This window comes from Malaclemys terrapin, chromosome 16 (genome assembly GCF_027887155.1).
Source record: "Malaclemys terrapin pileata isolate rMalTer1 chromosome 16, rMalTer1.hap1, whole genome shotgun sequence".
Taxonomy (NCBI): Eukaryota; Metazoa; Chordata; order Testudines; family Emydidae; genus Malaclemys; species Malaclemys terrapin.
In genome coordinates, this window is record NC_071520.1 from 25,207,365 (window position 1) to 25,220,671 (window position 13,307).

At 43.9% G+C, this 13,307-nt stretch overlaps 1 protein-coding gene across 1 annotated transcript in view; it reads right to left on the minus strand.

Moving 5' to 3' along the window:
- DNAH10 (dynein axonemal heavy chain 10) overlaps positions 1-13,307 on the minus strand; it is a 108,947-nt gene that overhangs the window by 50,199 nt on the left and 45,441 nt on the right. The window contains exons 33-43 of the mRNA XM_054006739.1: positions 12,459-12,593; positions 11,894-12,046; positions 11,273-11,461; positions 11,021-11,167; positions 9,797-9,988; positions 9,495-9,613; positions 9,136-9,294; positions 7,223-7,358; positions 6,962-7,084; positions 1,929-2,063; positions 1,324-1,540 (exon numbers count right to left, since the gene is read on the minus strand). Coding sequence (XP_053862714.1) covers positions 1,324-1,540; positions 1,929-2,063; positions 6,962-7,084; positions 7,223-7,358; positions 9,136-9,294; positions 9,495-9,613; positions 9,797-9,988; positions 11,021-11,167; positions 11,273-11,461; positions 11,894-12,046; positions 12,459-12,593 — 1,705 coding nt within the window. The remainder of the gene's footprint in view (positions 1-1,323; positions 1,541-1,928; positions 2,064-6,961; positions 7,085-7,222; positions 7,359-9,135; positions 9,295-9,494; positions 9,614-9,796; positions 9,989-11,020; positions 11,168-11,272; positions 11,462-11,893; positions 12,047-12,458; positions 12,594-13,307) is intronic.

Consider the following 13,307-nt stretch of genomic DNA (forward strand, 5'->3'; position numbering starts at 1 on the left):
TCCCAATCTTGGGTTACTCCAGGGGCTAGAGAGGCCCTGATGGCCTCTCTAAGTCATTTGAGAGACAAGGTGGGTGAGGTAATATATTTTATTGGACCAACTTCTGTTGGTGAGAGAGACAAGCTTTCAAGCTTATACACCGCTCTGCTTCAGGCCACCTCTCTGTAGGCTTGAAAACTTGTGTCTCTCACCAACAGAATTTGATCCAATAAAAGGTATTGCCTCACCCACCTTTTCGCTCTAATATCCTGGGACCAATATGGCTATAACAATGCTGCATGTCTACATTATTGCAGTCTCCCCAGACTTCCCACGGCCATAGTGATCGCTGCCTAGAGTCTCTGCAGCGCTGAGTGCTGAGGCCTCCCCAACATGCCATTCCTACCCCAGTCCCCAGAACACCGCTATCCCAGGACTTGCAAGGGGGACCCTCCGGAGCAGCCTTGTGGCTGTCTTCCACAGTTCCTCCTGTCTGGACAATCCTCCCCTGGGTGGAACTCTTCTCAGAGAGTGTGTCAGTACTTGAGAGTCATTCAAAGTCAATAGTAGCAGATGGCTCTCAATGACAGTCCTTCAAAGAGGTGTCAAAAACACCTTTCCAGCGCAAGATGTCTGGAGTGCAGAACAACACGCTGCCCTCAGGCAAGTTTAGACATGATGTTCAACACACCTTGTATTTAGCTGTGACACTCTGAGTACATTTCCCAGACCTGAAGAAGAGCTCTGTGTAGCTCAAAAGCTTGTCTCTCCCACCAACAGAAGTTGGTCCAATAAAAGATATTACCTAACCCACCTTGTCTCTCTAATATCCTGCATACAACATACAGGGCCAGCTCCAGCTTTTTTGCCACCCCAAGCGGTGAAAAAGAAAGAAAAAGAAAAGAAAAGAAAAACCACAGCTGCCCGGAGGGAGCGGGGGGGCAAGTGGGGCAATTTGCCCCAGACCCCACAGGGGCCCCCAGGAGAATATAGTGGTATTGCAACTTTTTTTTAATGGAAGAGGCCCCCAAAATTGCTTTGCCCCAGGCCCCCTGAATTCTCTGGGCAGCCCTGAGAAAAACCCGATTGAGCTGCCACCGAAGTGCCACCAAAGACGAAGAGAGTGAGTGAAGGACTCGCCGCCGAACTGCCACTGCAGACCCGGACGTGCCGCCCCTTTCTATTGACCGCCCCAGGCACCTGCTTCCTTCGCTGGTGCCTGGAGCCGGCCTTGACAACATACAATACGAACTCTTTGATATAGGCATATCCCACTCTGTCACACTGTTTTCTTTTAAAACAAGGGAAGTGTCCCAGACTGAATTATAAATGACAAAATCCTACCTGGCAGTTCCCCTGGTTTAGCCATGACATTATCATCTTGAACCATTGACATTGAGGAAATACGTTTAATACTTTCATCAAATTTAATTCTTCCCGTATCAAGGAGCGTAGCACCTAAAGAGGCATACAAAGCTTCCAGGAAGTAGCACTCCAGAACATCAGGATCATCGGGTTCCAGCACTACTATGGCTTCCAGCATCATAGTCAACTGCATCACCTGTGGTAGAAAATTGAGAAACAATGGCTTCAGATGAAGTTCAGAATTATGATGACTTTTAATATGCCTTCTTTTCTTTTCTTTTCTTTTCTTTTCATGCCTTTGGGGCAAGGCAATATATTCAAATATGTTGTGATGATTTGTGTGCATATAGGTGTGTGTCTGCTAATATAGTAATCGTTAAAGTAAAAGAATAGTGTTAGCAACTGACTGTCTTTATTATAGTGGGAATAGAGGCATATTTTGTCTAGTCGTCATACTGAGGAACACTTTGGTTTCACCACTGTCATTGGCTTGCTGTGTAAACTTAGGAAAGTTATGTACCCCCTCCGTGCCTCAGTTTCCCCTTCTGTAGAAGCATTCTTAAACAATACTCTTTATATCTTACCATATTTAAATCTGTTTGGGGAACAATGGTTTTCAGCTTCTCTCCTTGCTTGCCATCCATAATTCCTTCTACAATCATATCGATAAGGTATGGTACATATTTTTCAAAGAGACGATTTAACTCAACTTGTTCTTGCTGAGAAAAAAGAGATAGGACACAGCCACATAGAAACATTAAAAGCCAGTTTGCTACCTGTCTAACCAACTGTAACTAGTCTTAGGATTTGTCTAAGCAGCCTGACAATTTGGACTATGAGGGTATGAAATGCAGCACACGTTAGCATCCTGCGGTCTAACTGTCCTGTGTGGATGCTGTGGGCGTGAATGAAAAGGTATCTAACGGTATGTCTACACTAGGAAATTAGGTCGAATTTATAGAAGTCCATCTTTAGAAAGCGATTTTATACAGTCGATCATGTATGTCCCCACTAAGCGCAGTAGGTCGGCGGAGTGCGACCTCAATACCGTGGCTAGCATTGACTCACGGAGTGGTGCACTGTGGGTAGCTATCCCACAGTCCCCGCTGCCCATTGGAATTCTGGGTTAAGCTCCCAATGCCTGATGGGGCAAAAACATTGTTGCGGGTGGTTTTGGGTACATGTTGTCAGTCTCCCCTCTTTCTTTCCCTCCCTCCTTGAACGCAATTGCAAACAATCATTTCGCGCCTTTTTTCCTGGGTTACCTGTGCAGACGCCATAGCACGGCAAGCATGGAGCCCACTCAGCTCACCGCTGCTGTTGTGAGCATTGTAAATACCTTGCGCGTTATCCCGCAGGATGTGCAGAACCTGGCTATGAAACGCCAGCATGAGGACAATTGTGAGGAGGACATGGACACGGACGTTCCTGAAAGCACGGGCTGTTGCAATTGGGACAGCATGGCAGCAGTGGGGCAGGTTGATACAGTGAAACGCCGATTTGGGGCCAGGCAAACAAGCACAGACTGGTGGGACCGCATAGTGTGTGTGTTTCTCCTTGATGCAAAACCGCCCCCTTTGTTAAATTTACTTCCCTGTAAGCCAATCCCCCCCCACCCCCTTCGACCACAACTGGCAAAGGAAATAAAGTCCCTATTGTTTTGAATCCATGCAATCTTTATTTATTAATTTTTTAAGAAGTGAGATAACTGACAAGGTAGAACGGGTGGGGTGGGGGAGGAGGGAAGGACAAGGACACATTGCTTATTGTAGCCACACTACAAATCAAAACTATTTGAATGACAGTCTTCTGTTGCTTGGGCCATCCTCTGGAGTGGAGTGGCTGCGTGCCTGGAGCCTCCCCCCTCCCCCCCACGTTCTTGGGCGTCTGGGTGAGGAGGATATGGAACTTGGGGAGGAAGGGAGGCAGTTATACAATGGATGCAGCGGCGGTCTGTGCTCTTGTTGCCTTTCCTGCAGCTCCACCAGACGCCTGATCATGTTCATGTCCTGATCTCTCCCATTAGCCTCAGCATCTGCTCCTGCGTATTCTTATCACGCTCACTATATGCTTTCCTGGCCTCTGCCACCGAATGCCTCCATGCATTCAGCTGTGCCCTATCAGTGTGGGAGGACTGCATGAGCTCTGAAAACATGTAATCACAAGTGCGTTTTTTTCACCTTCTAATCTGCGATAACCTCAGGGAATGAGATGATACAGGGACCATAGAAGCATTTGCACCTGCAGGGGGGATAAAAAGGGAGAGTAACATTTAAGAAGATACATTTCTGAGAACAAAAGGGAGACTCTTTTCCAGTGAATCAAGCAATTCACAGCAGACAGCACATGTGCTTTAGCTACAAGGTCGCATTTTGCCTTTTATATTGAGCGACCTGCTGGTATGGTCACACATCACACACGGCTGGGCAACAGAATTCGTTTTCCGGGCAGCCGTGGTAAGCCAAAGGGTACGCAGGGTTGGCTTCTTCCACCTTCATAACATGTGAGAATGGTTTCAAACTGCAGCGCCCTCCTTTCCCATAGCAAGCAATGCCGGTTGGGTTTGCTGTTTAAAAGGAGGGGGCTGCGGTTTGGGGTTGGATGTGCAGCACACCCCTCTCCCCACTGCGTGGCTATTCTCTGGGATGATCCCTTTTAGCCAAGTGCAAACAGCCCAGCATGAACGAGGTCCTTTTACTGTTCCCTTACAAAAATTCCCCTATTTCAACCAGGTGACCATGGATGATATCACTCTCCTGAGGCTGACACAGAAAGATAAAGACCAAATGTTGCATGAATGTGACCAAAACCCAGGACCATTCGCTGCCACGCTTTGTGCTGCAACGATTCTAGACTACTTGCAGAGGCGGCTCTATGTTTTTGCCGCCCCAAGCATGGCAGGCAGGCGGCTTTCGGCGGCGTACCTGTGTGCGGTCCGCGGATTTGGCGGCATGCCTGCGGGAGGTCCGCCGGTGCTGCGCCATCAGGTCCCTGCCGCTGAATTGCCGCCGAAGCCACAGGACCGGCAGACCTCCCGCAGGCATGCCGCCGAAAGCCGCCTGCCTTCAGGGCAAATCAAACATTAAACACAATTGCTTTTAACCCCTGTACTGTAGTTACAAATGTGTACTCACCAGAGGTGCCTTCTCTGCCTTCAGGGTCCGGGAACCCGCCTTGGGAGGGTATTGGCTCCAGGGTGATGAAAAGATCCTGGCTGCCGGGGAGAACAGATTCTCCTCCTCCTCCTCCTCTTCCTCATCCACAAAATCCTCCTCCGTGTTACATGAGACTCCCCCCTGGCAGGTGTCCATGGACAGTGGTGGGGTGCTGGTAGGGTCCCCCCATAGAATGGCATGCAGCTGATCATAGAAGCGGCATGTATGGGGCTCTGACCCAGAGTAACTGTTTGCCTCCTTTGTCTTTGGTAGGCTTGCCTGAGCTCCTTAACTTTCATGTGGCACTGCTGTGTGTCGCTGGTATAGCCTCTCTCCATCATGCCCTGTGCAATTTTGGCATATATATTAGCATTTCTTCTTTTTGATCGGCGTTCTGCCTGGACAGATTCTTCTTCTCATACAGCAATCACATCCAGTGTCTCCTGTTTGCTCCATGCTGGAACTCGTTTGCGATTCTGGGACTTCATGGTCACCTGTGCTGCTGTGCTTGCCACCCTGACCAAACAGGAAATTAAATTCTAAAGTTCCTGGGGCTTTTCCTGTGTACCTGGCTAGTGCATCGGAGTTGAAAGTTCTGTCCAGAGCAGTCACATTGGAGCACTCTGGGATAGCTCCCAGAGGCCAATACCGTCAAATTGCACTATGCTGTGTCTGCACTACCCCAAATTCGAACCAAGAAGGTCGATTTTAGCGCTACTCCCCTCGCCGGGGAGGAGTACAGCAGTCGATTTTAAGAGCCCTTTAGGTCGGCAGAATGGTGTTGGTTGTGTAGCTGCATTGCTTATAAAATCGACCTAATGCGGCTACGTTCGACCTAACCTCGTAGTGTAGACCAGGGCTAAGTCTGTTTGAAAGAGGACTATGTTAACATGAACTAGATACCTTCTAGTCTGTGTCAGCAGTATCCATATGGGCCAGAGCACAACAATTTGGGGCACTCTGCAATTCCCACCGCTGTAGTCCACATTGCGGCACAGTGTAGACATAGCTATAGAGATGTTCCCTGTACCAGAGGAGGTCTGGGTATAGTTCCCTCAAGAGATGCAACATCACTCTATGGGCCAGATTCTCAGCAGGAGTAGATCTGAATCAGCCAGCTGAACACAATAGAGCTATGCCAACTTAAACCCACTATGGATCTGGTCCTTTGAATCAAAATCATTGACATGAGAACACTGAGCAAGCCCAAGGGTTAACTCTCGTAGAACTGAGCTGAATTCATAGAGGTCTTGCTTCTCCAGTTCCCAGAGAGGATCAGGACATATTGCAGGAAGAACTTAATAAAATGAGGGACTTCCAGGTATAGGAGGCCATTCTCTATCTCTCTGCTATAAAACTTGGAGTCTGGTGTCTTTCTGCTCACACTACAACTCTTATCAGCTATATGAATGGATGACACATATTTGTTTGTACATAATATAGGAATACTTGTTATAAATACAGTTTAAATAGATTATTCTTTTTATGTACATATAACCTTATTTTTAACATAGAAACAGACATGGTGGTATACACTGATCACACACATCATGATGCCTATTATTTGGTGTTAAAGTACCCAAATGAATTATTGGTGTACTGGAAGATTACTACCTTTTATTTGGCATATTATGAAAAATCAGGGGTGATGAAGATGCTTACTTGGGTTTATTACAGGATTATATTTATTTATTGCTGATAAAACTGGTTGAATCCCCAGGGCACGGGGATTACTCTAGAGCAGTGGGTCCTGAACTTTATTGATTCACTTATCACCTGTGAAGTGAATGGCTGGAACATCAAGACCCCAGACCAGTAGTGGAACCCTTTTAGTAAAGTATATTAGTCTATGTTAGTTCATTTTCATTTCTATGTCACTGTAGAGCTTCAGTGAAGACATTATGTACACCAACATGAGGGGTCCTTCCATTGGGGTGGATAATCCACCTCTCCAAGAAGTGATAGCTAGGTTAATGGGAATATTCTATCCACCTAGTGCTGCTCTACACCAGGGATTAGGTCAGTATAGCTGCGTCTCACAGAGCTGTGGATTTTTCACGTGCCTGAGAGGCGTACTTATACCAAAGTAAATTCCTAGTGCAGTCCAGGCCTTGGTATAACATAAAGCCCTCTTCAAAGCAACATGAACCATATTACATAAGCAGGGATCATGGATTCACTATTTTATAATATGAATCAGTTCATTCTTATGATAATTTTTTACTTTTATTCTGGAAATCAAGAACCTCTCGCTGATCTGTTTTTATATTATTTGTTTCCACACCAAAGAATTAAAGGTTAACATGCTCATTTTCTTACAGCTCTAATCAAACTTGGTAACAGTGATCTGTATGACAAATGAATTCTAAAGAAATTCAGCCAATGAAGTTGCCACATTTATATTCTATATTCAGATAACAGTTTCTGAAATCATTATCTTATCAACACCAGCAATTTTCTACCTTGTTTCCTCTCTGGTTAAGCCATTTCTGCCAGTACGGCTTATATTTCAAGTTTTTAGGATCTACAAAGACCATCCCACAACGGGATACGGTAGCGGGAGATGCATACTGTAAGTCTCCAACCTAGAAAACAAAGTTGCAATGATGGCCATAAATAACTTGAAACCATGAAGAGCAGTTGAGGCTCCTGCTTTTCAGAATCTGCAGAGCCAGATGGAGTTAACCCTTTATTTGTTGTTAAATGATGTGGTCATTACTCACCTCAAATAACAGAGCACAGTGAGCCTGCAGCCTGATGCGCTCCCCATTGGCCAAGGTTAACAACTTGTTATCATCCATTACAGAATTCATATTTTCCACCCAGAGAGCATCCACATCTCCATCAAATAAAATGTACCTGTAGACATGTCAGACAAAGAGACGTTAGATAAACAGTGATTCATCTTCAATAGTCCCCTCATGTTTTGAAATTAACAAGGCACAGTCTATCCATTTATTTCCTTTTTTAAGTACTATCATCATCATCATCATCAAAGATGTTAGCTCAATTTTAGGATAAGGATATGAATTAACCCAAATGGAAGAGATTTAAAGGCTCTCTTGCCCTTTCCTTCAACCTGCCTAGTTCCCATTCACCTTACTAGGAGTACTGAGCTCACATTAACAGACTGCTACACCTTTACAGGCTCAATTCATACAAAATTTGTTTTTGAGGTTGCTTGCCTGCTGAGGCTCAGGCATTCTCCTGCCCAAATACCAGAGAAAGATGTTCTCCTTGGGCCTGACACAAAGTCCACTGACTTTACAACATATCCACCTTAGAAAAAGCTGCCTAGTAGTGAGGAAAAGAACACCGAATGTGTGGCACCACATGTGACGGGAGAGGACTGAATCTCTACTTGGAAGTTATGGTATACAATAGGGCAGAAGTAGAGAGCTCATGGGCAGATCTCCCCAACCCGCCTCAAACACCTCTACAATTCCTCCCCCACCTTTATGGCCTCATGAGAGTCATTGAACTGCTCAGCTTTAGTTTCCCCATCTGTAAAACTGAAATATTATTACATATCTCATTCAAGGGAATGTGTATTAGATGCTGTTTTCAAGTGCTTTCAACCAGAAAACTCTATACAAGAGCTAAGCAATACTGTTAGCTCCCTTCTTCCCATGTACAGTGCTCAAGGCCCTCAAATGTGCAATGCACAGGGCTGGAGTTGCAGAACTAATATGTTAAATTTGCTTCTGATGAAAGGCCATGACTATTGCCCAGTTTAAAGTAATTCAATGGAAAGAGAAAAGATAGTATGTTATGTAGCTTAAAATCACTCTAGTACAGGGGTGGCCAATCTGAGCCTGAGAAGGAGCCAGAATTTACCAATGTACATTGCCAAAGAGCCACAGTAATACATCAGCAACCGCCCTTCAGCTCCCCCACCCCGCTCCCAGCACCTCCCACCCACCAGCAGCCCCGTCAATCAGTGCCTCCCCCACCCTCCCCATCAGCTGTTTCGTGGCATGCAGGAGTCTCAGGGGAGGGAGGAGAGAGGGCACTGCAGGCTTAGGGGAGGGGGCAGGAAGGGGTGGAGTGGGGGCAGGGCCTGTGGCAGAGCCAGGGGTTGAGCAGTGAGCACCCCCCGCCACATTGGAAAGTTGGCGCCTGTAGCTCCAGCCCCAGAGTCAGTGCCTATACAAGGAACCACATATTAACTTCTGAAGAGCCGCATGTGGCTCCGGAGCCACAGGTTGGCCACCCCTGTTCTAGTAATTCAAAATAAACTTAAGAGAATGATTCCTTACCTATCAGTACCTGTAGTTCTTCAAGATGTTTTGTCCCCATGGATCCACTCATATTGCCCCTCATCTAATGCATGCAAGATCTCATATGTATGAGGCACATGTGCACCAAGACTGGGATCCACATGGACAAAGACTCAAAGAAGAACTGTCAAATACAGGTCACATTTTTAGCAGAAGCTATTGTCCCTACAGAATCAGATTGGGACACCAAACTCTTAGGACAATATCGTTGTTTGGTTCCTAACCTTTGGGTATGTTCCCTTCATTTTTCTTTAGGACAGTTAATCTAATTTGTATTAAACATAAAATAAAGTGACTTTGTAAAATTCAGAATATCTAAAAGTTAGTAATATAATTTTTAATTCTTAGGTGGTTACCTTCGCTCTTTCTTATCAGTAGGTTTGTTGATTTCCCTGAAGATGTTTGATAGAACTCCATCTGTCCAATCTCGCGTGGTAGGTTCAAGAATACCATACAGCTCAATCACACTCATGGCTTTAGGGTTCAGCATATAAACCTTTGTCACTAATCCTAGCCTAAGCAGAGAGGTAACAGAAAGAACAATATTACCAAACACAACACAACCCAAGTTAAACTTCGCACTAAGCAAACACTACAGTAGGATAAAGTTTTAGGGAAGATCACAGCATGAGCACATAGGACTGCTGCAGTACATTTGTCCTATAGACTATGCCCTTTCAAATTCTGATTCCCTTACATCTACTACTGTGCTCACCTGGTTTGGGCCTGGCACAAAGTATTAATGACAACAGACTTGCCACCTCCAGTAGGTCCAACCACCATAGTAGTATGACGAGTTAACATTGTCTCATACATTTGAACTACTTTATCCACCTGAAAAATACACATTATACACTTAGGTAACTGTGTATAAAAAACTCCTAAGGGCCAGATCTTCAGTTGGTGTATATCAGTATAGCTCCACTGACTACAGTGATGCCAATCCAATATACACCACATGAAGATCTTACCCACTGTTTACAACAATAATGTTAAACAATTCAACATTTCTTCTACCTGGATTGGTAAAACGACATAACCACCTTCTTCTAGCACTTGTTCTACAGCATCGTTAAAGTTAGGATAGCGGACTCGAGGACAATCCAGGCCAGGAAACAAGTCAGAAATCAGGCCAAGGAAGAGAGGTACATCTTCAAACACAAACTTAGGAAGATTCATATCTCGGAGAGCTCTCATCAATACCACATCCTAGACAAAACACAAAATAATAGAGAATCCCCAAATATTCAACCAATTTTCAAAAGTGTAAATAGCCTAGAAAATATTTGTATAAAACCGTTATACAATTATTTTAATACAGTGTTGGCAATTTTTACTATATGCACTCCTGATACCTTTAGATAATTATCTTGGCATGAATTACTGTTGGAAATAAAAGTTATTTCATCACGGTGAAGCTGATCAGTTTCAACTGGGATTTTAAATTCCATTTTTTCATTATAGGAACCATATTTCCAAACATGGGTGCTGGAATGTCCCAAATTACTGGTTGTTTCTTGAATTAATTCACAAAGGCTCACTGTTAACATACTTACTTGCTCTGCAAGGAAAACTCTGCAAAACCTACATTTGGGTTTACAAATGTACTGGAAGGTATGGTAAATTAGCAGCTTTGCATGTGCAAATATGGGTTTTGATTATACAACTGGCATATAAGCATTTTTGGTGAGCATAATTTAGGTGTTACATTGGAAATTTTTACTCTGTATATTCATCTAGCCTTTGCATCCTAGATATAAACATTAAGGCCCAGATCTTCCAAAATACTCAAGTGCCTAATGGCAGTTAGGTGCCTAAATACCTTTAAGAACCTTGCCCCAAGACCTTCAAACATATGTACAAAGTATATACAAACTAAGGGTTAAAACAGCCGTACTCTTCCTTTTATCTGCATTTTGCTGATAACGTAGTCTTCCCATATTGACAGACCCTTTCTGTAAGCACTGCATGTAAAGAGGTGGTACCTGAACATTGTGCAAGGAATGATGTTGCTCAATAAGTAAATCATTAAGTGGGAGGACAAATGCCACAGACAGGAAAGCATCCCTATTTGTGTAGCAGATGTACAAACGGCATTCTCAATACATCCAAAGATACTATCAATGAACTGCTACATACGGTGCTACATACAGATCCACAGAAGGTGGTAATTTCAATAAACCTTTGAGAATTTACACCAGTCATACGGGGCAGTTCCTCAGCTGAACACAGTAAGTCTACCTCATTAAGATCAGGTGATCCTCTCTTCAGTTCTCCAGCCATCACAAGTACAGACTTGAGAGCACGCAGTCCAAAATCATAATGATGCTGTTTAGAAAGTTGCTCTCTTGCTAACTTGTATAATACTGTCATCTTTTTGGCAAGGGCCTATTAGAGAGTGAAGACAGAGAATCATAAGAAAGAAGTCCCAATCCACACACCACGCATGTACATGTTTTTATTTTACTTTACTTTGGAGTAAACTTTCCCTACCTTTGCCAAAAGAAAACCTTCGGAAAAGAGCATGATTTCGCAGATTTGCTGGAGATCTGGTACAATCACAACCACGGGCCTGAATAAAGCTTTTACAGATTCAGGGAGCTCAGTACGGCCAGCATACCCAGGATTCATGGTTATAAAAATGCCCATTCGTGCATCCAGGGAAATTTCCTGCCCTTCAAACTAAAACATAAACAAATGTCAGACTATACTGACTCTGACTTAAAAAGATAAAATGGCAAAAATGCTTTGCACTTCTCTACTATACCTTTTACCTGAGGATCTCAAAACTTTACAATAAATAATAAATTAAGCCTCACAACCCCCACGTCAGGTAGGTAGGTAGGTAGATGTTATCATCCCCATTTTACAGATAGGGAAACTGAGGCACAGAGCACTTAAAGGGAAGTGCTCATTATCTCTGAAAATCAGGCCAATTATTTAAGTGCTTAAATATGCACTTAAGTACTTAACTCTTAATACTCAAGTGTAATACGTTGGCACAAGTAAACTGAATCTTATGATAGCCTCCCCGAATCCCATGCCTTAAGTACAAGACTAGCCTTCTTTCTCAAGAGGTTTTGTGTGTGTGTGCATGTGTGTGTGTGTGTTTACCTGAAATGTTTTCAACTGATTCATTAGAGCATTTCGTATTGTCTGGATCTGAGAAGAGATGACTGAAAGCACAGAAGCATCTATACGATTAAATTCATCAAAGCATCCCCATGCCCCACACTGGGCAAGTCCGGAGAAAATTTTACCAACTGCCTGAAAACAAAACAAAAACAGCACAAAAAACATTCAGCATTAGCACATTTTGGCATATAGTACACCTGTAAAGGACTTAACAAAGCTTATGGATACCTGTCTGCCTTCCCACTCCAAAGTCTATTGCTAGGCTTATTCACTGTATGCTGGTGGCCCACAATGAGCTTAGAATCTTATCATCTAGCCACTAATTCGCACTGTTACAAGGCAAAGCCAGAATCCTGAGCTCCAGCCACCTCAGGAACTTAAACAAGAAACCTTTTTTTTCTATATTTCATTTTCAACTACATGGGATTTATTTGTAATTAGAAGAGGTCTTCTTCGAAAGCTAAAGGCAAGTCATTTAGCCTGGTCTTTGTGCATAATGGTGCTAGTATCCTGTTACCAGAGAACGCAGCCTTCTAACTCTTACTTTGAAATCCATGCCTTCGCCGCAGTTTGTTACAACACACAGCAAGCCCAGGGCTTTGGCCAGATCCTTGGTTGTCTCTGTTTTCCCTGTACCTGCTGGCCCTGCAGGTGCTCCTCCCAAAAACATGGATAGCGCCTTTTGGAAACAAACCACAAAAGCAAGGCTGAATGGAGCAGGGTAACACACTGCAATTCAGCTCAAAGGCTTCCAACAAACATTGTCAAGAAAGTCACCATGTTTGCTCAATAAAAAAGTTATGCAGGTTCCTTACATGCCACAATGTAGCATATATATATGTGTGTGTGTGTGTATACATACACACACACACACACACACACACACACATACAGTACAATATAGTTTAGCTATGTGGATATCATATAAACCGTTACACCTCAGCCCGGGTTTGGGTTGTTTAGCAAATATACTAATTAGAGGAGCAAGTCAGTCAGAGATTGCATCGCACTCATGAATGTTATGATTTATTTCTGCTTCATCCCTGTTTGCGCTCTTTCTTCACCTCCCACAGCTGCCCGAGTGCCTCTCTCCTAGCATTTCCAGTTCTGGCTCCTGCCAGTCTGCTTTTACATTGCATGCACCTCAACAGTCTCTCCAGCAAAGACTGATACGTAAGAATGGAAAGTCAACAGAGGATTAGGCAGAACAGAAGATGGGCACCAGAAATTAGAACTGAAAATACTGGCTGAGGTAGGAGTTTTGGCAGCCAGCAGCAGAGGAACTGGAGATCTCACAAAGTGGCTCAACCATCACTGTAATAATGCCTTAAAATGATCATCTTTCAGCCATTTTAACAAAACAACCAGCCTTGAAGCTGATCTAGCCTTTTAC